Below are 26,300 nucleotides of genomic sequence, written 5' to 3'. Positions count from 1 at the left end.
CTTTCAGTTGTGAGAAGATAAGATCAATTTATTGGCCATATACAATTTCTTGTACTAGGAATTTGCCTTTTTCACATACCCCAACTTGCTCTCCCTGAGACACACAGACAGGGAGAGAAGCTTGGGGTCAGAGCGCAGGGTCAGCCATTTATATGGCACCCCTGGAGCAGTTGGGGTTAAAGGCCTTGCTCAGGGGCCCAACGGAGTAGGATTCCTCTGCCAGCCACGGGATACGAACCGGCAACCTTCCAGCCACAGGCACAGATCCTTAGCCACAGAGCCGAGAAGATACCGAAAAATGTAGATGAAGAGGTATAGTGTGGGAGGACTCTCAAAAGAATACATGCTCTTAAAAGTTTATTTAAAAAAACATCAATAAAACTTTATTCTGCATTGCAGCGATGTCAACAAAATATTACTGGAATATCAATAAACATTGCTGGGGATTTAAACATTTTAATTTGTTTGAAAAAAGGTAGCAAAAAGAAATAGAAGTCATGCTTCTTGCATTAAGCTTATTAAACAATGCAAAAATGAAGTTGTAATTTGTCAAGGATTGCCACCACTATACATTTGGCACAAGTTAATGTCAAACATAGAGAGAGTCACTTCAGAAAGGAGAATGTACATTTCAAACTAAAAACCAGCTGCCAAAATTTATAGAACTTGGAGGGGATTCTCTGTATGTAATTTATTTTTTCCAATTTGAAAAACTGTCAGACATCTCTGATCCGGTTAGTGTTAAAGGAGTGCGAGTTGGCCTTTCAAACCACAGTAAGCCAAAGGTCAAAAGCTAACAGGCAACTTGCAGAATGCCTGGCAAAAAAAAATGCCTGGCAAAAAAAAAACTGAAAGAAATGGAGACAAAGTGAAACTGTCACCTCGTGTTTGTTTCTTTCTGTTTCAAAGGCATGAAACTCACTGTTAATAATGAAGGCATGTGCCCTTCCTTCATTCCATGACAGGACCTATTAGGCAGACCCACCCTGCAGTCTGAGCTCGGACAACCCTGACAGTGGGTGTAGAATTATACAAACTAAGCAATACTGAAGCGTGAATTGCTCTTGAAGTTTCTCACATTAAAAAAGGGGCTGGATATATAACAGTAAGGTGGAACATTTAGCATCCTTGTCCAAGCTTAGCCCTTCAGTACTGAGTAAGGTTGCATGTACAGTAGATCATGTTGAAACAACTTTATTGTGTATTAAATATTTATTTAATAGTTTAAAGTTTATATACTGTACACAGAACATACTGTAGCATCGCAATACAGCTGTTTCTCATTTCTGGCGCAATGATAATTTCCGTAGTTTAATGAAGTACAGTATTTCATCGCAGGGTATTTGATAGTTTACGAAACTTTACATATTTGTCAGTGATCCCTCTCCCAGATTTCAACACTCACTTAGCCCGGGTGGTAGTTAAGATATTCTTGTGGAATTTCAACCTGCCAGTTACATCTAGAATGTACTATAGAACAGAAACAATTCAGACTATCAACAAGGCGAACAAGTCACCCACAAATCTATTATATGAATCTTTCAGTGCTAGTGCTGAGATATTTTTTCTTATCCTTCAGTTGAAAGATAAAGAAACAGCAGATGCTCCCTGCCGGCGTGCGTCAAAATAAGCTTTCATATTTTGGTGTTGTGCCAAAATCCCATAGTGTGAAGAATAGTTCTAATACCTGCGAAGTCTATCTTGTGATTCATCTCTTGACAAGAGAGCTTGACTGAATAGACTGACTTGAAAGAGACAGTGTTCACAAACAAAGCAACTTCTCTCTAATCTCTCTGTAAGACAGAAACTGATACACATTCTGATCTCCAAACCGAATTGCATCTCTGATCTCTAGACACACACAGTAAAGAGATATCATATTGTACATACTTTAGAGGCCTTAATATGGAGTCCATACTGTAGTTACCTAGTGTATTTTCCACTCGGTATCAAAATGCCAATTTCAGACTGATTTCGTTTCTATAACCTAATTACGAGTCACAGTGGTGAGATCTCTATAGTCTCCCCATTCACTTAAATAGTTTTCACCTGAAAGTCCTGGTTCTGGAGCACTGGACCACTCACTATCTGCACTTTCTGGACCTTCCTCAACAGCTGCCAGTGAACGACAGCGGGTTTGATTCACCTGGTGTAAATAAACTTCGAGCAAACTGTATTGATCTCCATGTTCTTCTGTTTTGTATTCTCACCAAGAGATAGCTGTAACTCCCAAACACATCTGTTAACTAGACATATTTTTGTTTGACACCACACACATCATCGAAGAAATCTTATTTTTAATTTGTGGTGGTGTTTCAACGAATAACAAATAAAGAGGTTATTTCTACACAAGCTGGTACTTTTGTCAGTTCTTCTGGATGGAACAAATAAGCACAATGTATCCCCTAGAACAGTGGCCAATCCTGGTCACAGACAACCACAGGGGGTTCTTGCTGTAGGTATCTTGCTATTTTCAGTGAGAAGTCCTGGAAACAACTAGAATTGGTAATGTTGACCTAATTATGTGAACAGTTTATATACAGTAAATAAAGAAATTTCGAGGTCAGGGTGAAAGGAAAACCAGAGACACTCCAGTGCCAGGAGTAAATATCAGTGCTCTGGAATATAAATTCCCAAATCTTAACTAATAACTTTTCTTAATCATACAATAAATACATCATAATTAACGTTGTTTCTGGATTATTTGTGGTGTGCTGTAAATATCCCTTCATCAACGCCCCTGTGTCTGGCAATGCCTTGTATGCTAAAGTATGATTATTTAGCCTAGAGGTGATGTGTCTGGCCAATTCTGCTTTAATTTGATGTCTCTGGGCTGAACGTGTAATTAATGTCACTGTTCTAGCACATCACCTCCTGAATCATCAACTACTGAACCATTAAATCTTTTTGTTAGTACATACTGTATAACCCATACAAACAGGCTATGTTGTCAGTTTAGGATGCATTATACGTACAGTAGATATGAAGAATACTGTGAAAATAAAATTCAATACTGTAGTTATGATAAAAAAGTATTATCAAAACTATTATTGTACTGATTTAAAAACCAGTAAAATGTCACGATAAAACCAGCATTTTGTATGCATTGTTAGCTTTATGTACGACAGATGAAGAACAATGCAGCAGGAACTTCTTCTCTAATTTATTTAGTTTTCCTTCAGATCTGAGTTGTGGTGTTTGTGGACGGGTTATAGATTTCATATGGACTGTATCTAACAACTGGCAATACTTTTAAATCTGACTCAAGAAATACATTTAATTTTAATGCTGAACAAAAAAGCAGATCAATTAAGTTTTAAGGAGAAAGGTTCTCAATACAACAATACAAAAAAAGAACACATAAAGAGGTAGCTTAATTACTGGCTAACCAGAGCTGGATTTTTATGTTATTACAAATCAATTTCCTGGGTGGAGCGAAAACAGCCTTCTTTCTCCCTCTAGTGGATTTATAGGTATTACAGCATCTTTGCACAGTATTTCAACGCTCAGTATCAAAAGTATTTGAGTGGGTGTCGAAACTCCAGTCCTAGGTGTTCCATTCTGCATCACTTTTCTGTGATTTCTCTGACTGAAATGTGTAACAGAATGCTAAAAAAGCAATTCTAACTTTTTCACAGTCCTTTTTTTTTCTGGAGTTCATAACACCAGCTCAGAAGAATGAAAAATCCTCCAATCACTGGCTCTTTAACATAAAAATACAGGTGTTTAGACTATTATTCCATTGTTCATGATTCTAACAACCCTTAGTCACTTCCAGAAACTCAACCTATCAGCAGCATGGTTTATTTCATAAGGGGGTACATCCTCCTTGTTCGTATAAAAAAATACTATTCTTATTCAGTTGCATCAATAAGGTTGGTCTGTATCATCTGAATGAAGACATAAAAACAAGTTCCACAGAAATGGCCCATTAATATCCATAGAAGATAAAATCCATTCTACTTGCTGCATGAGATTTTAAAGGCTATCCAGTGTACACCACACTGTATAAATATAACTGGTGCAGTGTGCCTGATGCAAAGTCAAAGGACATTCAGCACTATGTGTTTTACTGCAGAAAGTAAGCACAGATTAAAAAGCAGTGCTGTCTTCTAATCTAAATTTGGAAAGGTTTCTGCCCTTGATGCCCACATTTGGATTCTCAGGTTTGGTATTCAGGCCCATCCATGCTTTATATTTTGTAACATCTCCCCTAAGGAGTCAAAATAGGAGAAACCCAAGTGCTTCAGGTCTTTTCTGACACCCAGGACAGGAGCCAGCCCGTACAGTACAGAGGAGAGGTAGCCATTATAGGTTAAGAGGAGCCCAGCGGTAGAGCAACAGATACGATCCCTACAGTAGATACAGTACATGTCCCTGAAGAGGCAAAATCACAATTCAAAAAGGACAACATATGCAACTTCTGCTGAAAGAGAATACTCAACTTCCGTTCCCTGGAAAAAAATACAAGTGGAGAAACCCACAAGAAAATAAAGCATCATGGCCAAAACGTCTAACTATGGACAGTCGTCTTTAATGCCACTGAGATTCTTGGGTACGTTTAATTTTTTCCTCCCTCATATCCTTTTATCTGTGAGACAGAGGTAGCCCACACTCCTGCCTGCCAGCCTTGTGACCTCCTCCAAAAGCCAGAATAAAGACTGCCATTCCCAAAAGAAATTGCAAGTAAACATTCCTTTTACTACGCCAGAATTAAAGTTTCATTCACAAACGTATCTGTGACTCTTATTTTTTCCATTGTCAGTAGTGTGACACATTCTTTTTCTGTACTGAAAACAAAAAGACAAAAAAGAGCTTAGTTTCAATTTTCTGTGCCACGTATTGTTCATTGGTGGTGTCAGTGGGGAAGCGATGACTGTTACATGTCTTCAGGTAAGAGGACGTCAGTTTTGCCAGATTTTTTTTAGATGACGCACATCTCATGCAGACCTATTCTTACACTTCCATCATACCTCTGTAGTTAATAATCTGATCCATGATAATTCCAGACAGGTTTTTTCAATGAATCATGGCGGATTGTTGTGTTTTATTTTAAGGTGTGTGGCACAATGTTGCTGTAACCCAATTTTAAAAAAGGAAGTGGAAAGAATTGTTTATTCACTTGTCACACATAAAAAATATTCCTTTTACAGACTACAAGGGCATTCATCTAATATTGAGGGATCCTTTCTGTTCAGGCTTAAATGTTTAGATAGAACCACAAATAAAACAAACTTAATAATTAATTAAATTTCAAAGGATGCATCCCTATAGAAAGAATTAAATGCTTGAAAAAAGCAGGAGGGAATCTGCTATGCACTTTAGTATCAAATAAAAACTGCTTTGCGCAGGTGAAGGGCTGAATGTGAAATGATTAAAACTGTTCTTCTTGGCCTCTGACAATCCCCCCACCCCCAGCACAAGACATTATTTTGACCTGCTTGTCAGCTGTTGATTAATTATTCCATACCGATTTGTGAGTTGGTCTTCAAAACACTTCAATCTGCACTCAACGTGTTTAGGTCAGACATTTTGTCACGCCTACATGAGCTTACAGTATCTTCTATTTTTTTAACTGTGTTAACTTTATCTCCTCTTCTTGTAAACTTTTGTTTTTCACCTTCGAACGGTAAAGCTTGAAGAAGCTACTTTCAAATGCACTATATAAAATAAAGTTTTTGAGTGTGGACCCACAGACACAACCGGAAACAGAGAAAATGCATTTATTAAAAAAACATTAAAAACAATGGATGTGGAGTGGGTAAACAAACCTGTACAGCTATATCCTTAAATATGATTATCTGTAATTAATAATGAAACTGCAGGACAAGCATCAATAAGCTACTAGCAGCCAAATGAGCAAGATGATCTTAAAGGCTCCCTCTGATTTGTAACACTTTTTATATTTTTCATTTTCAGTTTATCAAGGGTACACAGCAATGAACTCCTTAATAGGTATTGATAGCTTGGAACGTCAGGGACTGTTTTACTAATATGAAAATTATTCACAGCTTTATCTTCAGGCTTGTGATATCAAGCTGCACCTGTATTTATCTTCAGGGAATACTGAGACCTGAATAAATTAACTTAACAATCCTGATGTCCTGCATGTCGCTTGTGTTAAAAGCTTTGGATGAACAGTGATCATTCTTCTTATCCCTCTTCTTGCAGTGAATGCCTTCTAATGAAGAACTTAATTTTTATTTTCTTATTTTTCAAAGAAATGTTACAGCAGGATCCAGAATGCAGGGTGGAATTGTTACACCACCACGTTTAGACCTTTAGGCACATTTTTTATATATAACGTTTTCAAAGGGTGAAAGTTTTGAAACACACACTAACGTGAAGGATTTTAAATCATTACGTGAGCTAGAGAAAAAAGTACTCAAAACATTTAAAGGAAACATAGGAGAACTTGAATTCAAGGTCTGGCCCTACAAACCCAACACTAGATTTCTTTGCTTGTTTTCCTTAAATTTTCGTAAAACCATAACAAACAATCCCTTGTTTAGTTTTAAGAAGTACTTGATTTGTGCTAAACCTGAAGAACAGCAGATGGAATGCAGAGAGATGTCACTACAGCTCGATCAGTCTGGCTGACTCAAATGCCATTGAGCAGATGCCCTGCGAATAAGGCAATGACACAACATAGCCACATTGTTACAGCTATTACCAGCAGAGGGCTGTCTAATCATAGCACAAATGAATCTTACTGGTTGTCCTGACACACAATGTACTGTACCTATACAAAATATTCCAGGGTTATCCAGTGTTGGTCCTGGTGGACTCGTATCTAAGTTTAATAGCGTGTCACAGCTCTTCAACTACCGCTGTTTTAGAGAAATATGGAAAGCCTGCAGGCACACAAGCCTTCCAGGAGCAGGGCTGGACAACCCTGGTATACATACTAACTATATTGTTGTTCTTACTGTAGGTCTGTTGCTTTTGGCATATCCAAGTAAGGAAAATAATCATAAATGAACCCATCACTTAATATGTATTAAGACAATAAAGTTATTTGGACATTACAACTTAAATTCATTATTGCATTAAGCTGAAAACAAAAAAGTTTTAAGTTACCTATTATTTTGACACTTTTCTGACATGTGTATCCCATTTTAGAAAATCCCCCTCAAGAAAAAAATACATTTTCAAAACAAAATCAAACTGAAGTGTGAAATCATAACAAACCATGCTATTATTAATTAAAAAAACATTAAAATTAAGTGCAGGTCAATAGATCCATGGTGAGTTATGTCTGAGCAGTTCCAGAGTGTAACAGTGCTGATTTCTACACTCTACACATTTAGTGAAATCCCCTTGGTTTAAAGCAAAATGAATCCTGTCATAGGCTATTTGCAAGAAGTGTTTCCTGAGTTTTCTTAAGGGTTATTCAAAAGAGCAGCAGTTCCTAAACATCAGAGAAGTTGCTCTGAAGATCATAATTATATCAGTCTCAGTATTTAAATGAGGATAATTTCTAGTTTATCTAGAACTATATCTGTATATACTGTATATAGTAGGAGTCTACATATTGAGTTAATAGCTGACATGTTTTAAGTATACTCTGTTCATTTAAAAAAAAAATGCTGTCAATGCTGGAAACCCCATTTTGTAGTTACAAAACAAGGTTTTAACAGGTTCTGCTCCATTTTAGAGAGACTCTGCTGACACTCATTTTTTATTTTATTTATTTAGAAATTTTTAAACAGGGCAAGACAAGCACAAAAGTGTTGGGTTATCAAGACAACTCATCAGCATATTGTAAATACTGCCGCCTTAAATTGTGGGAGATACTTATGATTAAAATTTTGATCAAATGTAATACTACCCCAAATGTATGGCTCATCGCTTCACAAGAAAAAAAATATTCAGCAATGTATCATATTCATATATAAGGTATTAATAAAGTATTTGCATATCTTCAAAATTTACCTCATTAATCACTGCAGAGTCAGGTCTAGGGTAGAAAAATTCGGAATAGCCAATTTCTTACATCCAATTTTTGCATCCAATTTGAAATTCATGAGTCAGGTTTATGGATAAACTGCCATACTACATGGGAAGAATAAGATAATTGCAAACAAGCTCCTTGGGCATAATCATCTGTCAGACCCATTCATCATTTGTCATTCACAGAACTCACAGAACCACACAGTGCCTTACAGCAGTTTCCAGCTCTGCCCCTGGAGGAACACTATCTGCTGGCTGACACTCCAGCTGAGGCCATCTCCAGAGCTAACTGGTGACTGGAGCAGTCTGCTTGCTTGTTTAGACTTGTATTGAACTTGACTCTTCCGGCAGTCCTGACTAAAGTTTCAGCTTTTCCAACAACTTCAGCACGCAGACTCACCTCAACTTACTTCTGACTAAACAGTTATTAATTAACAACTGAGAGCAGCTGAGCACAAGTTTCATGTTTCACCAACATCCAACTCCTGCCAGGATAAAGGGATTATACACTCATATTAAACAGTGAAATTGTTTGTTTTTTTTAGTATTAGTAGTAATGTTATCTTGTGATCTCTGAGTGTGGGGGAGAAGAGCTGCAGTGTGCTGCAGCATTTTATATTATTGTAAGTTTGCCTTGGGGTGGAAATGTTTGAGAAACACATGGGGATACACAACTTTACACAGCTTCTCTTCATCTTGCTTGTTTAAACAGCTGTTACCAACTGATGACAGGTGAGACTGACATGGTATCAGACACGCCTACAATGAGTGCTTTTCCCTGCTACAGAGGTCCAGTTGGTTATGTTTCAGAGGGCAAACAGATTTACAAATACACCCCAAATAGGAAACTGAAATCAATGCTTAAGACTGAGATTAAGAATTTTAGATGGAGCAAAAAAACAAAAGACAGAGTGTTCTGCTAGGGCTGAAAACCACTGCCCATAGCTAAATAGAGGTGTAGTGAGTTTGTCAGTATTATCACTACAAGGCTACAGGTACCTGGTGGATCCCAGGAGCTGATCCATCGCTAGAAGGAAAGGGTACCTGACAAATTACAGCCCTTAAATTAAAGAACTGGCTGGCATCATGGCCCCAGTTTGAATTGACTGAATCTAGACCATAAGAGTCATCATCATGCTCAGAGTGAACCTTTACTTTAAAGTGGTGCTGGAGCAGAAATGAATAATATTATTTAAAGCAAAAATATAGATTTTGTTTTCTGTGAACCAGACAGATTTAAAGAATTAAGCACCTGATAGGAGAAAGATGATATTGGGAACTCTTGTCCAGTGATGCTGCTCGGGGATTCTGTGGCTGAACACTGATGGCATAATAATATGTACAGTCAAGATTCCTTACCATGCTAAAGAGAGCACCTTTATAGCACAGAGATATTGTGCAAACAATACAGCAACAACAAAATAATGAAACATAAATATCAGCTGGATTTGCATATATTAATGTCTGCCATGAGTATGGAAGAGTTGGTGAGTACCAGACATTCTTCTGCACAGGGAGTTCTACTGTGACACAGCAGAGTTTGTGAACTTGCAGCAACTAATTTTAAAAAGAAGAGCTGAACATTTTAGTGAAAGGTTTCACTGTATGTATACCCTTAATATAACCACCACATGTCATACTGTAGGTCAGTGAGGGTTTCAAAATGTGACTTTGTTCTCAAGCTCACATTCCCTGGAAATGTCTTTTTGACCTACTGTGTAACTATGAACAACTTTCATGTGAGAGGTGGGTGTTGAAGATGTGTTGAAGGGCATTAAAGAGATGCACACACTCCAGAGGCCTTGTCATTCTGCTGTTTAACTGTTAGTACAAGTCTCCTGGGGTTACTGTGGTATTTGGTTCAACACACTAATCTGCTCTTCAATACAGGCACTTATAGTACTTCAATAGCTGTCACAATTATAGTAAGGGAAAAGCAACAAAGAAAAATAATAGTACACACTCAGTACAATATGGCAACACGGTGTGGCCTTATTCTTGGAACTAAGGTTTGTAAATGTATGCTTTCATGCAAAACAGCAGACTGACTTCCTGAAATGTTTGCATCTCCATCAAAGTGAGCAGCTGTGTTTGGACAGTGACCATTGTTAGCAGACAGATGGTTTATAAGTGAAGCTGTATGGGACTTTTGAATTAGATGGATAGATCATTAGAGACGTGCCATTGTGCTTGACTGGAAACTTGGCTATTGCAGTTATTTGCTCAGTGGGTTGGGTCAGACTTGTGAGCATAAAATATTGAGATCAGATGAGGCAAAATGTCCAAGAACAAACAGAAGAGAGACTCTTCTTTTCACACTCTGACATTTTGATCCAGTGTGCCTTTTAAAATAGTGAACAAAAACAATCTACACCTCACTCAGCACTCCCTCAGTTCTTCTTTGATCTCACGGCTCAAAATTATTAATGAAAAATCAAGTATAGTACCATGAACTAAGACATATTTTCTAAACGCCGAACTCCATAAGCAAACAGTATTTTTACCCAAACATGTTATCGCAAATGTTAGTTTTTGGCTTTCATTTATTGACCTAAGATTTCTCCAATGATGTCAGCTGTTGACAATTTAAATAGATCTGTAAATTCTTTTAGGCAGTATTTACCTTGAGTACTGTAGCTCTGCACTCCAGCTAGCACACACTTACCAAATTCTACAAGGTTTTCTCACAAAATTCATGAGTATTTCCATACCCCGCTGACCTGCTGTAAGAGAACTGTGTCATTTCAAATGAGTGAAACATATTACTCCATTAACTGTAATTTGTGGTTAGATATTTCTACATATTACAACTAATTCTGCAGAACAAAAGCACAAATACTGCAAATACTAATCCATCTTGAGGTAGATTTGTATGGGAGAGAGACTCCTCTGTCAGTCTTCAATTGTCTTTTGTACTGTATGTGAAAATGATTGAAAACTTTATTTAAAGAGTTGAATACAGCAGTTAAGACACTGTGGATGACCATTCAAAAAGAAGAGATCTTTTACTTACTTTTGACCTGGGGGCTGTGCTGTATATTGAGGTCTTTTTGGAACCGATGACGTTGGGCCACTTTTCCTCATTGTTCTCTAGGCTGTTGTGCGGATTCTCTTCACCCTCAATTTGATCAGCTCTGCAAATTAAAAAGAAAGTCCAGGTTAAACTTCATGCCTGTCAAGCAATGAACTGTAGAACTCTGATTAGCAAGGCACAGTAAATTAGGACAGTTTAACTGTTTACATTTTTGGACTAGGGACCTATAAACATTTTCAGTAAAGATTTGCTTTCACTCCTTTTTAAACAAATTACTTCAAACACAGAATTCTACTGGCCATGGTTAAACAGGAATAGAAGGCACACCTTAAACTCAAAATGTAACAATTATTGCTCCTTTGTACAAATACACTTTGCACATGTACTGTAGAAATATAGACTATGAGAGAGAGAGCATTGTGTCACACTAAAATAAACATCTGAACAGGATCCTGGTAGAAATATTAAGATCTGTTAATAATCCAAAACATTGTTTACACAAGGGTGCACACTAAGACTGCCCATTACTGGATTAACAACTGTAGTCTCCAACCCTGATTCCTGAAAGATTCAATCTCCTATTACAGGTGTTACAGACCACATACTATATTTATTATTTATACTAACAATTAGATTCATTAAGTAATTAAGAGTAATCCAATTATGAGTAATTAAAACACAATATCCTTCAGTTCTCCAGGAACATGGTTGGTACAAAATTCTCCCATATTTCTCCCATATTTCTAAAACTATTTTCACAACTTTTAAGTATACAATAAAGAGACAGTTTATTTATGGAACAGAATCGTAGGTGCTTTTCACTGAAATGATTTTGACATTATGGCCTGTTTTCTTTTCTTCTGTAAGGAGAAAAAAACAGAAAATGTTTCCTTATACAGGGGGTGAGAATGAAAGCCTGGAGATGTTACCATTTAAACTGACTCATGCTGACCATTCAGAGGAGCCTCCTGTCACGATTATAGTCCCCCCTCCTTAAGGGTGCTCCAGAGCCTACCCTGGCAAGCAACGGGCGAGAGGTGGGGTACACCTTGAATGGGACACTTGTCCTTCGTAGGTTACCCACAGACGCAAACGCAGTCACAGCAGGGCCAGTTTGCCCAGTATGTCTTTAGACTGTGGGAGGAAACTGGAGCTCCTAGAGGAAACTTGTGCGAACACCCGGAGAACGTACATTCTCCACACAGATGGCACCCCAGGCCTGGCATTGAACCCAGCGCTGCCCTGAGGGCTATTTTGTGGGTTATGATCCATGTGAATTTTTAAGTGCCTATACATGGTCCCTTTATTGACATACTGTATTTTCTTCAATAGCGTTTTTTTTTCCAATTGTTTTCTACTCTACTATAAATTTAGAACTAAGTAAAAAATTGGCTTGCTACCAAGTACCCTCCCTAGGGCTCGCCATTTCAATAACCAACAGATTTCTTAATTGCACTTTACTGTATCAAACACTCCCAAAGAAGCAAATAAAGTCTGCAATTTTGGCAGCCATATCATTTTAAAACTTCATAAGAAGCATTATGAAGGGAGTGATGACTGTTGAAGGGTACTGTGCATCATTAATTGGTAGCTATTATTATTATTAACTGTTTCTTAAATAAGATGCAGAAAGACAGACAGAAACCATTTGTGACCAACAAGACAGGTAAAGATGGGTATTTCTAAAATCAAGCATCTAGGTTTAGAAAAAAATACAATTCAGGAGTAATACAATAATAAAATTGAGTCCAGTAATTTTACATATTAAAGCTCTCAGCTGGAATTACACATCGCAGGGTATTCCATGAATGAGAAAGACTGCAGTAAGAACTGGTATATAGCCCACTGAGTTACAGGATATTTCAAAGGTTTGTGGGCTTAGAAGATTCCCAATACATGTGCGTGGATCCTTTCTTTGGTCTTTAAAACCTGTGTGGCTCAGGAAATCCAGTCCTTTACCAGCAGTCTGTTGTGTTATTATATGAGAACAAAGGAAAGCCTTCAAAGCTATTTTCCCAATGCATACAGACAATGTTCTCTATTATGGCCCATAGACTTGATTTAGTTCTATTTTGCCTCTTGAGAACATCAGTTCCTGAAAATATCTGACTGAAAGCTGGACAACTCAGTATTTCAAACAGGGGACAGTATTGATTTTTGATTTTATAAGTTTTCAGCCACAATTTTAAAGTTGCTTTTGAAAACACAAGGTTTACTTTAATAAGATGACCTCAGCATGAGTAACAGGAATCTTTTCCAGCAATATTCAGGCACTTCCAGATGAGACAGTAAAATGGATGATACTGTACTTCTACCATAAATACAAAAGTTTGGACAAATGGACCTTTATGTGCATTTTGGATTTCAGACCACCCATGATTTGTGTAAATTGCTCCAGACAATTGTCACATTGACATCTAAGCAGGTTACAAAAAGGTTTATAGGAAACTCTGCTGTGCTTAAAGTTTACTTAGAAATCATCACCTGCAACACACAACCTTACTAATGGCAGGTAAAAGAGGCCCACTAAGTAATGGAGAGATTAAGGTGAAACAATACCCAGATCTTTTTGAGACATTCCAAAGATTCAGCCCAGGGCCACACCTTAGTCCAACAATATATACTGTATATGGATTTGCATAGCAAATCTACTGTGGTTAGGACTGATGGTATTAATAAAGCCAATTTGTGTGAATGTTGGTTTTAATGGAGGTTTGAAAGGGACCTTTTTGCCTTATTGGTAACATGAGTAATTGTACATCAATGTAAACGTTTTGCAGTAAAGGAGTAACAAAACAAATTACAGTTTAAATGCAGTTTATAATACAAGAAATTGTCAAACTATAGCCACCCAGTTTTGTTTCTGTTTATTTATCAATTGAAAATCAATTAAAAAAACAAGCAATGAAAGTGATGCAACGGTTACAACATCAGTCTGAATGTCAGCTACAAGAATTACTAACATTTGGAAAATGATATGATATGGAAATCATGTGGAATTTCCATCATTCTTTGGCACTGAGTGTGAATTGTGGAAATATGACAAAGTTTATGAAACCACAGGTGTGGTGGCAGTGCTTGAGGTGTAGACATTCAGAGATTTATTTCAAATACTGTATGAACATCGCCTGTCATTTTTACTAAATGTCTTGTCTCAATGTACTTCGTATATCACGAGAGGGTGTATTTTACAAGCATAATTTGCAAATGCCAAGAAGCATGTGGCCTTATCCTCTGTAGCAACCCAGTTTTCATATTCAAATGATCTGTAATATCTTTGCAGAGTCTGGCGCTGGCTCACACATCTGTCTTCTTGTTTTCAGGCTGTAGTTGAAAACATTACTACATTTCTCATCCTCAGAAACACAGTTGGATAGGAAGGAGAAATATTTAGGAAACGTTTAATATCTTTTATTTTTACTTTTATCTTGGGCAACTTACCAAAGGTACAGCTAAAAATGTGTACAAAATATACACTATATACACCTGAAAAAGAAAATGACTTGAAAATGTCCACAGTCCAAAAAAACATACCGGTAGGTTAATTGACTTCTGGGATAAATTGGCCCTGGTGCGAGTGTGTGTGTTTGAGTATGAGTTTGTCCTGTGATGGATTAACACCCCTTCAGGGTGTATCCTGCCTTATACTCATTGCTTGACTGGATAGGTTCCAGCTGCCCCGCAACCCTGAACTGGAAGAAGCAGAAAATGGATGGATGTACTGTACAGTATTCATAAGCAGTGGCAGTAAAACAAATACACTGTATTCATACACAGTATATACTTTAAAGCAGAGGTTTCCAGCATCTTGGAGAATTATAGGTCTACTAAAAGTTGTTGCTTAATGTAGCTTAACACGATTCTTAGCCACTTGCTTAAACATAAAGATTCTTTCAGGAATAGGGCTCTCCAGGACCCCTCACTCAACCACTTGAGATTGATTTGTGGGGATCCTATGAAAAATTATTCGATGAGATCATTGGATCAATAAGCTTCTATCAGCCAACGATGTGCAATGGGTGAAATGGCCTTCCCTTCATTTATGACACTTCTACAAATAGAGCTTCTAACACTGCTTGTATACAGCAGCATGCATACATGGTAGTATAGTGCTATTCTATTTGTTTTCAGGTGTGGGATATTCATTCATTGGTTGTCCCTCATGGTAAAGGATGATTGTCTTCCATGAATATCAAAGTGACAATATGGTATTCTTGTACTCTCAGGCAGGTTGAGCAAGTACTGTCCTGGGATATCTGGTTGCATACTGCATAATCTGGTCATGTTCTTCAACGCTCTCTCTTACTCAGCCTGGGGGTTATACTTGAGTCTACATACAGTAATACTAAAGAAAACTTTCATTCCAAACATTATAGTCTGATTACTCAGTAATGCAGTTCAGCACACCTCTTCCTCCAAGGCAATATTTTTAACTGATGCTGTTTTCCTCATGCTTTGAAACAGCATCATTTGCCATTCTACTTTACAGAGTAGCACACCCATGAAGTCTGAAGAGAAACAAGCATTTCCTGGTAAATATTTTTGACAATTAAAACAGAATTTCGCAAAGGAATAAGCATAATAATAGGCTCTTTACAGTAAGTATCTGTTCATAATTACTTCATGAGGAATAAGAGAAGGAAAAAGAACAGCATGTGAATACAGTACTGCATCATGTGCATTTTTGGTAAACAACACGGGAAATTGTGTACTGTATAACCTGAAATTGTATAATATTAATCTTAAATTGTATAGCCACATTCACCCCGAATGCGATTCCCATGTGAATGTCTCAGAGTGTGGCCTCACAGCGACACAACTCTTTAGTTACAGTACTGTATAAAAGTAATATATACAGTATACTGTATAAAACCGCTTTATGCAGTACAGGGTCACAGGGGAGCCAAAACCTATTCCAGCAAACAATTGGTGCAAGGCACGAGACACCCTTCATGGGACACCAGTCCATCACAAGGCAGACAAACAGACACAAGCAATTAACTGCAGCCAATTATCCTACCAATATGTTTTTATACGGTGAGATGAAACCAGAGCACCTGGAGAAAACCCACACGAATATGGGGAGAACTTACAAATAGCACCCCAGATGCTGAGATGGCAATGCTAATCAATGTGCCACCCTCACACAGTATATACAGTATAAACAATTCATTATGACTTTATTTTAGATGAAATAATTTACATGTAATTTAGCTCTGATACAGTGCTTTAATAGACTGGATTTCTTTGGCTACATGTAGAAGCTCTCCACTGGGCTCATCAAAGCTCTCTTGTACGTCAAACCACACTAATGCAGAAAGGCTTGTCAGGTAACTTGTGTTTACTCTGCTGCTGTTTGTAGATTTAGACAGTGCCAGAATTTTAGCAAGGCGAGGTCACTTTTAGTTTTCGCAGGAATGATAAGAAGCCTGCTTCAGTCTTTTTAGCTATGCCTTCAATGTCTCAGCCCCACTAAGGCCACAGCTAGCTTGACAATGTGTTGATTTTGAGAGAAAGACAAGTTTCTGAATTCTCTTGATAAGCCACAGAGTTCACAACACTGTGAAACACTCTGCATGAAAGGGCTTTGGTACTCTTTGTGCAAACCATAGCATAATACAGTAAAATCACAGCAAAGCCAAGGTGCAGTAAATACTATAAAGTGTATTCAAGGCATACGCAATTCCAAAGAAAATGTCAACATAAACACTTAAATTATTTTCATAAGCAGCCTTGTCTAACTCAGTCTTTTCTATTATGAATTTATACAGTAGCTTACATTTTTTACTATCTCCATGCAATACCCTGGACCTGTCTACAATTAACATCATCTGCCAGGTGTTTGCCCAGTTTTTAATTTGAAATTAATTTAATTTCTAAATCTTTTTGAATTCTATTTGATGCTTCCATGTTTGTTTGCTAGCACCCCTAATTTGTAAACTAGATGAGATTACTAACTATTCTGGAATGATCCTTGTTTATTGATACACATTTAGAAGAATGGTGGTCCTAGTACAAACATCTGTGGTACTCCACTAATTACATGTTTGTTAGTGATGCTGCGTAGAAGAGGTTTCAAAAAAAGAGATCTCCTGATATGGCTAAGAACATGAGACTACGTACTGTATGGGCTGGACTACATCCCTTGAATCCAGACCGCTTTTCTGCCTTGTATTGGTGTATCTGTGAGTATCTACTGTATAATGAGATGGGCAGAAAAAAGCAATTCTCTATCCAAAGAGCAGTGTCAAACACTCTTAGAGGAATGAGCTCATATTTCACTCCCCATGTTTTGCAGTCTTCAGCCTCTTGATTTGAAATTGTCATCATTATGTTCCTAATGACAAGCTGTTTTTACTCTTAATTTGGGCCACATCTGGATGGCCCTGCCAGAATGATTAAGTTCTCGTGTTTTCAATCTGATAGTGAAAACATTTATTAACTGATAACCTTTGGAAGGGGTAGAGGTTAGACGCTAACGGTTTTTGTTCATTAGTTAAACCCCTTATTGCATGATTGCATGCCCCTGGTGTAAAAGCTTCATTTTTATTGAAACCTTTGTTTTCTCATTTGCTTCCAATTCAACAGAATGAAGTCGCATTACCAATTTCCTATATTTGGAATCCAACATAACATCCCTGTGCAACTACTGTCTTTTTAGTTTCATGTACACATTTTAGACAATGATATGACATTTTTCATGTAAAAACTACTGTATGCCTTGTAGTAAACCTATGAGAGCATTGGGCCGTCATCTGTTTTTGAATTTCAAGGCTGTCCTTGCTCAAACAAACTGAATCCACACGTTCCATTTAACCAATCTAAGAACTGGTATTGTGGGGAGTGCAGATAGTGAGAATGGTAGAAAACTGTCATCCTATGCCTATGCTCTCTAGGATCAGAGAAAATTTCCTCCATACATTTGTGATTAGGAGACCATCTCTGTATGAACTCAATAAACATGTACTAGGTCATATTTTGCCCCTCCACTTCAATAAAATCTATGTCATCCTAAAATCTATTTATCAAATATTCAACTCCTGCAGATTCATAAGAAATATGAAGTATTAAGACAATCCAGTGTCCAAAGCTTATCACAATCTAACAAAAATCCCTCTCAGAATAATATCAGTTTTCAGATCCAGATAAACACAGTCCACTTGTGATAGTTTTCTATCATCTCAATAACATTTTAGTGCCAGGCATTTGGTTGATATAATGCAGTGATGGACATTTGCAGAGTGATAATGTCTGATGTTTGATTCAGAGAGCCAAGGCTATTTCAACTAAACTGTCACAGATTCAAGAGGATGCTGGCTCACACCGCAGTTGCTAATTGCGTTCTTGAAATTGAACTAAATTTAACAGTTCTGTATATTGTCAATAAATTGGTCATATGACATTTTAGGGGACTTCCTAGGTAGTGCTACTTGAAAATGTAATGACTGCTAGTGCTACTAACATAGCAAGTAATGTACCAATTGATGAAAAACATTACCAATTACAGTAAGCAGGTCCATTAATTGATATTTTGTGAATACAAATTAACACTGAGATACTAAGAAGGCAAGAATACATTAACCAAATATTGTATTTTGAAATACAAAATATCCTTTCTCATATCTACTCTTTGGTGAAACAGTTCACATGCATATCAAAGGATTAATTGCCAAGGGTGCCTCGACTTCTTAAAACCCAAGAAAATCAACACTTTTAATTTCCCTAAACAAAAACAGACAGAAAAATACTGACTGAAATTATTATACTGTGTTTAACTATGCTAGAGTGATCTTACTAAGTGTTACAGATATGCAATTCTTAAAGTTTGCTTATGAAAATAGCAGAATTGACCTACATTTTAAGCTCTTGGTAGGCTACAGTAAATTCCACACTCACAACAGAAGCTGTAATGTGAGATGGCTGTTTTCGAGGTACATTGTATCACTGACAAACATTTACAGTTCTAGCCACTATTTTTATGACCTGTGTCACTCTATGTATATATTTTTATGTTGGTATTAAATCCCTTTACCAGTGCTCTTTTAAATCATTGGTTTGCACCTAACGAAAGGGTTACATTGGTTCATAGTAAAGAAATTAACTAAGTGGAAAGTATTCAAATATTGGTGTACAGTTTACTGTCCCTAATATTGGAGGTTTTCTGGGCATTGTTCAGGATAGTTAAAGATTGTTTTGACCTATTAAGTAAGTTAGCTCAGTTTGATCTGTTGTAATGGATTATAGAGACTTAGGCTGGAAGTCACTATTTTGGCTCAAACCGAAGGTACTGCATGTCTAATGATATGGCTATGAGCCAACATGGAAACAGATGAAGTACTGTAGACACCTGGACTCTGAGTATGACGCTTTCAGAATACTGATTGGAGCTAGTGGGATAGGCTTCTGTGGAATAAGGATGTTAATTTAGAGTCTTATAAGAATGTTGTCTGAGAGTCTATGTTTAGACCTAAGCAGGGGAAGAAAAAACATCAGCCTGGCTGCTGCTGTGTCAGTGTCCCTGACCAAATGGGACCAGCTATTAAGGTTAGACAAGGGTTAATTCTAGAATTGGGTTGGGCTCACTGAGGCTTTTAGACTTAGCAATCTACAGTACGAGTCTGCATGAGCAGATATAGTGAATGCTGTACCTAGATTCATCACAGGGTTGTGGACCCAAGGGCTGCATGGTAGGCTGATTGCCAGGTCCAGTGGTAAAGAATTGCATAGCCAAGCAAGAATGGATCGCCCTAGGAAGAGTTAGGACCTGGAGCAGTGAAGAGCTGACTGGCAGGGTAGCAGTGCAGCTTCTTGCCTTAGACGAGGATAACAGAGATGAGATGCACAAAATACAGTTGGGTGGGAGGCTTGAGACAGTTAGAAGAAGTCTGGGTGCTCGGTGTGAGAGAGAGTTCTAACGCAAGAATGGGTAACGAGTTGAAAGTGGAGAGTGAAGGAATGAAATTAATGTATACACAGAGGGAAAAGAAGTTGGAGTTTAATGGAGAAAAAGTGTTTAAAAAAACACTTTTTTTTTAAAGAAAAAGTTAACTGCGTGGATGTCAGATTTAAAAACATCCCTGACTAGTGAATTGGGTTAGTATGAACTATAGGAAGAATAAGGTAAGACGGGATTAAGACTCCTCTCCAGAAGGAGGTGGGGGGGAACTGTGAGATCCTGATCCAGGAGAAAAAAACTATGTGACCGTTTGAGCGACTTACTGTACTTGAGGTGAGGCAGGAACAGGTGGAAATCTTAACAAAAAAAAAACCAACGTGAAACGTGAAATGTATAACTTTAAACATTCTAAATGAAAACGATCTTATGGGTTAGTCGTCTCCATTGCAAACGTGCGTTACGTCTTGGACCCATTTAGTCTGTCATGTCTTCGCATGACAGCGAAAGAAGTTCAGTGACTTTGTAAAGCATACCCAATCGGGAATACCGTGCACGCAAGATACAATGCATTCTGCGTTTCATTATGGTTTTGAAAAATGCCTGCCAGCCAAATTCCAAAACTAGCACTTTCATGTCGTAAACATACAGTATAGTTGCTTATACCTAGTGAATCTTTAAAGAAAAACTCTGGAAATTGTGTAAAATGTCCTTTTAAAAAGTATGGAAATTTGGGCGCTGCTCACCTGTCACTTTGGTCGTCCCTGGACTGATCACTCTCTGCATCCTTTTTCTTTTTCCTGCTGCGATCGATTTTGAACAACTTCTTGAAAGACCTTCCTTTCTTCGCCTCTTTATCCTCCACCTCTTGTAAATTCACCTCGCTCTTGGAAAACAAGTTTTTCAAACTCTTTCTAGGGCTGCTTCTGCTCGCCATGGTTTCTGCGGCAAATAGCTTCCCTCGATTAATGAGACTAATGAGAAGAACAAACTGTCAGCAAACCTGTCAAAATAAGCGGTGCGAATCAACGTTTCACGAGTAGGAGCGTAAAGGAATCAAATGAAAAACTTTCTATTGAAATAAGACATTGATTCGCTGCATTCCAAATCGCTGATAAAGAACATTTAACACTCTTTTTTTGCAGTTTAGACTTTCGTAGTTATAGAAGAACGCAGAATATCGCCCCCGCAGTTTGATTCCCAGGGTAATGAAATCTGTCATTATCACCGAGTCTCTGGCTCCTAAGTCAACCTGTGAGCGCGGGCATAACATTAAATAACCACGCCTACCCCAGCTGTGTGCTGCGATGACCCACACACGGACTTAAATACAGTAGGCGGACTTTAAAATTTTTAGTTCAGGTAAAGCACCTGTATGTTTTATACTTAGAACAGAGGATAACATTCCTTTACTGGAGATTTAACTTAATACAAAATACAAATAAACTCATTAACCATCTATTCCATTGTTTGTATGCTATGAGTACAAATACAGTACGTAGTACTGGTATTTCACCTTCTGGTTCCCCTCAACTCCGCACAAAGTTGGTTTTATTTTTCTGTAAGAAATACACACACCTGTCGCAAAGTCATCAACAAAGTAATCTCTAATAGTTTGAGTTACCTGTACATACTGTGTGTAAACTAATCATTAACCTTAACCGTATTCAGGAATTGTAATCTCTTTAAACGGGAACTGCTTAATGACACATCACCAGCATGTCAGTGTCTGTTTCACCTTTTCCAGCACTGGGTTTCCAATTCGACATGTCAGCTGATCAGGAAAGTCACAAAGAACAAAAATACAACCTCAGTTTCATGCTCACTGCAAATGCAAAATATCTGGACTGGCCAACTACAGTTTTTGCGAACTTAAGCAGCCTACTGTTTTCCTCAAAATTAATTAAAAGAAGGGGGGTATACTATTGACATTTTTGTAATCAGGCTGGCTTTCCGCTACAATATTGTTTTAATCTCTCTGAATCAACACCTGCTACTCCTCAAGACCTGTCCTCTTTGCAGATAGAATCTGAAGTGAGAGAAAGTATAATACATTTGGGCTCCTAGTTCTGGACCTGGAGACCCACTCATCAGCTTACTTTCATTCCAGTCTAGTTTAACGTATTTGAACTAATCAATAAGAAACTTTTTTTAAGTTTTGTTTTCTACTACAAAATTTGAAACTTTATGTTACTCATCAAATGCAATAGTTAAAAATGCAGCAGCTAAAAGGCAAATGATTTCTTGGTGAAATGACCCACCTTCGGTGTCCTCATGAGATCCTCATTAGGTCATGGTTGACGTGCAGTGGGTGGAAACAGTGCATTGATAATCCCTTTTGACCTTTTTGTCTGACTTAGAAAGGCGGTAGAATTGCAGGCTGCAGCTCACCAGTACAACACAAACGTCCTCCTCTTTTTTAAATGCTAAGATAAAAGGCTCTTCACAAACATTTATGAAAAAATGGATTATGTTTATTAATTAGAAATTATGTCTCATTTCCATGTTAATAAATCTGGTTTTAATTTTCACTTGGGTCCTCAGAAGTTTGAGTAAATGTTGAGTTTGTAGTGCCTCATTGGTTTGCCTTTGCCTACACCTTGGAAGTACTTCAATGAACCCCCTCTCACCTTGTATTTTGTGTTTTCTTCTGTCCAAAACAAAAGTCACCATGAAATAACTATAACATTTAATTTATGTTTGTGTCACAAATATCATTTATGTTTGTGTCAGTACTGAAATGTAAAATCAATACAAACAATACTAGCGCAAGGAACACATAAAGAAAACAATGTTTCGGCCGTGGAGCCTTCTTCAGGTCCACCTGAAGAAGAACACCCGAAGAAGGCTCCATGGACGAAACGTTGTGTTCTCTTTCTTCTTTTTTTCAGCATGGAATAAACCTATTACTTGTTCCTTTGCAGCCTACGCATGCTGAAATACTAGCACAAGATATAAGATGAGTTTTAAACTGGATTTTGTCTTATCTAATATTCACATTTAATTCCGGTGTTTGTGGTAATTTAATAATGTATAGCATGTGTCTATTTAAATTCAGGTTAATCAGCAGGTTAATCATATTGCTCTCAGTCAATCATTCCAGGTAAGGGTAGAGATGTAGTGATCCCAGAAGATCAGGGTGCAGGGGGGGTATAAACACTCTGGATGAGATGCCAGTTAATCGCAGTTAATTACACACACAGTGATCATTAACAGAATCCCATTAACTTAAACGGTATGTTTTGTAAAGTTAGGAGGAAACCAGGGCACCCAGAAAAAGCCCATGCAAATCCAGGAGGATGTGCAAACCACACACAGAAGACACCCGAGTCCAGAACTGAAGCCAGGAGCTGTGAGTCAGCAGTGCTAAAGTCCATGCAGGCCACTTCCTTACATACTGTACAGTACATAGCAGCTTATTTTACATCTGAAGTATTGTCTGACAATTTAGTGACAGTGCACCACATACAGTGGGATGTATATAAATTGAATGTGTAATGTAATGTGCAAATAGAAACCAGAAGTACAGTGCCAGCAGGGTACTTCTTTCTTGAATTCAAGAATAAACAAATTATCCTTGTTTTCATAAGCTACATATTTCCTTTTGTGTTTCACTGAATGTTGGCTCAGTGTGTATTTTTTCACACATCAATCTGTGAGAGGCACCGTGCAAAAGCTGAGCTTGTCACTGTCAAGCACACTGCTGTGAGGTGCAAAATGTAAGACAAACCCGAATGGGCGAGGAAGCAGCTCCTGACATACCACAGGGAACAAGTCTTGCAAACGGAGCTCAGCGCTTCCACTGAAACTGCTTGTTGCGGCTATTCGGCAAGAATGCAGCTCCCCTGCATTACCTGCCGACATGAACCAAGATGACTCAAGAAGCCTTTCCCCCACTGGGCTGCTCTTTCAGGTCTCCTCGGACATGAAAGTGGGCTATTGTTCTCGCTGCAAAAGAAGACCTGCTGGAATACTTGCTGTAATCCACTCTTGCCTGTGCCCGAGGCTTGTCGTGAAAGGGGCTGGAATTGTCACAAGTTGCATTGTTTTGCTCTATAAATTAGCCGCAATGTAATTTCAATGCAACTAAGCTGATTTCATCACAGGAGAAACAGGAGAGACTGAGGACCTTTTCTGATGGAATAATCTGTCAATAATGTAAAAAGTCAATATACCGTAGGATTTTAGAAACAAGTTAGAAATGTGTTCTTTATAGATGGGTTGAGGCTGTGATACAGTACCTATGTATTGCATTTTATTCTAGTTATCTCTTATAATTATTCTCAAGAAATAAAGAATTAATTAATTTACATTACTAATGCAAAAATTGACAGCAGGCTCACATTATTTTTACCCTATTTTTACATTATTATTTCCATGTGTGAACACCCACTCATTGTATTTGTTATGTTTTATGTTTGTTGTATTTTGTGAAACAAAATAAAACAATTTCTTAAAAAGATATTGAAACAAATGCAAAGGACACTAAAACAACATGTTCCTTTATCCAGTTAATGAAGGATGGCATCCTACGAAGACTGTGGTAGCAGCTGTTCCTTTTTCTTTGAGATTGTCGGTGGTGGAGACTTGCATGGGGTCTGGTCTTTTAAATGAGAAGCCGTTGGTTCACATCCCTGTCAAGGATCTGCTGCTGAGCCAGGATCTTCACCCAAATTGCTCCTGTAGAATATGCAACTGTACAAATAAGTACAAATGGAAATTACTTAAAGATAAAAGTGTCAGTCAAAATGATCTAATATTATTCTAATAAAGAGAAGTTGTTAATGAAATTAACGGAAGTTGTCCCGAACTTGTTAATTGAAGTCCAGAAAGAATAACAACACAAGGCTATCTCACACAACTGTTCCTAATCACCATCATTTTGAAACTACAGTAAATACATATACTGAACACAAACATCTCCCTCTTCATTTATCTCAAGCATCCCTCCTTCGCCCCATCCCAATCTTAGAGTTGCCCCTTGGTTCAGTTCACTCTGAATGGGGTTTGAACCTCCTCATCACATGGCCAGGAGGCTACCCTTTAACCAAGTCGGTTAAACCAAACCTATCTCTTGAAGTATTCTAGACATTCATAAAGGAAGTGATCCCCCCTGGAGTTAAGAAGCTAAACCTCCAGAGGGCATTTCATTCTGAAGAATATGCTAGTTGAGAGGGCTTACCTTCCTGGTAGTGCACACTAATGCCATCTAGTGGAGGTGGTGGCTAATTGTGTAACCCTATGAGCTTCTATTTGCATTTGCAAAGGTAAACATACCGTATTATGCAGCTAACTTGTATTATATAAGGAATAATCCCCAGAACATGATTTGGTTATCCCACCTCTGGGTTAATTATCTGTTGAGCATCTCTTGGATTAACCTAACAGTAAATGAAAAAATAAATATGCATACACAAAAATATTGTGTGTCAAAATTATTTTTTGAGTCCAAGGCAACATTTGCCCACTATTGTGTTCTTTGTGTAATTTGTTTGTGCATTGTGTGTATCATCCTGCATTGGTTTGTTGCAGTTTAACCTTGTGCCAAGATGGCCAACTTTGTACCTTCATCAGTCAAAATAATATATTCTAAATATTTAATTTAGTTTATTATTCACATTAAAACAAAAGTTGACAAACCTGCGTCTTTCTTTACTTTCACATTTTTCCATTTTGTTAGAAATTGTATTGAATAGGAATTACTTAATGATCAGGGAATCTGTGTACTCCAAATGGCAATGATGGGTTGGTTTTTTAAAGTAATTCAAGGCCTCAGATCCTGAGTGAAACACTGTTGTTGTACCCTTGAGCAAGTTCTAAGGCGGTTTGCACAAAAGGCTAAGTAATATGCTGATTTACTTTGCCCTTTAAATATATTAATGCTTGCATTTAAAAGTTAAAATGAAAGTCAGTTTTGTTCCCCCTCTGTCCGTGATACTGTATGTTCCTATTTTTTTGTATTTTATGATTTGACCTTTTCGAAACTAAATGCAATGAATTTCTTCAGCTCCACTTACTTAAATGAGTCCGCTGATGTACAGTAACATGTTGTTTTACAACAGATAGAACGATGGACTGCATTCTAAGCGCTGGTTGAGAAATCTGTCCAGTAGATGGAGCCAGCAGATCAAGGGAGCAACTGATGTTTTTTCGTTTGCATTTTTCAGTCCACTGCAAAATGTACTCCTGAAATTCTGAAAACTAAAACAGCACTTGCAAGGTAAAAAGTGAGAAACTCTGTTGGCGTGGGAAATAGAAAATTTACAGGTCACAAGTATTTAATTTGTAATTAAATCCCGTAAGCCCTGTTAAGCAGTCTTACAGGAGCAATGTGAGTACATTCAGCTTTGTCCAGCAAAACATTTCCCAACCCTTTGAAATTGTAAAGTATAGTAAGATAGTACAATTAACATTTACAGT

The 26,300-nt window shown here is 37.7% G+C and overlaps 1 protein-coding gene across 1 annotated transcript in view; it reads right to left on the bottom strand.

Annotated features, from left to right (window-relative positions):
- The window catches only part of LOC102689261 (uncharacterized), a 61,844-nt gene extending 40,751 nt beyond the window's left edge, over nucleotides 1-21,093 (bottom strand). Inside the window, exons 1-2 of the mRNA XM_015348398.2 lie at nucleotides 20,627-21,093; nucleotides 10,967-11,087 (exon numbers count right to left, since the gene is read on the bottom strand). Of these exons, the coding sequence (XP_015203884.2) occupies nucleotides 10,967-11,087; nucleotides 20,627-20,817 (312 nt within the window). The 5' untranslated portion in view covers nucleotides 20,818-21,093. The remainder of the gene's footprint in view (nucleotides 1-10,966; nucleotides 11,088-20,626) is intronic.
- Nucleotides 21,094-26,300: the final 5,207 nt, after the last annotated feature.

This window comes from Lepisosteus oculatus, chromosome 11 (genome assembly GCF_040954835.1).
Source record: "Lepisosteus oculatus isolate fLepOcu1 chromosome 11, fLepOcu1.hap2, whole genome shotgun sequence".
Lineage (NCBI taxonomy): Eukaryota > Metazoa > Chordata > Actinopteri > Semionotiformes > Lepisosteidae > Lepisosteus > Lepisosteus oculatus.
The sequence above is the reverse complement of the archived record's forward strand: the minus strand, read 5'-3'. Positions and strand labels throughout refer to the sequence as shown.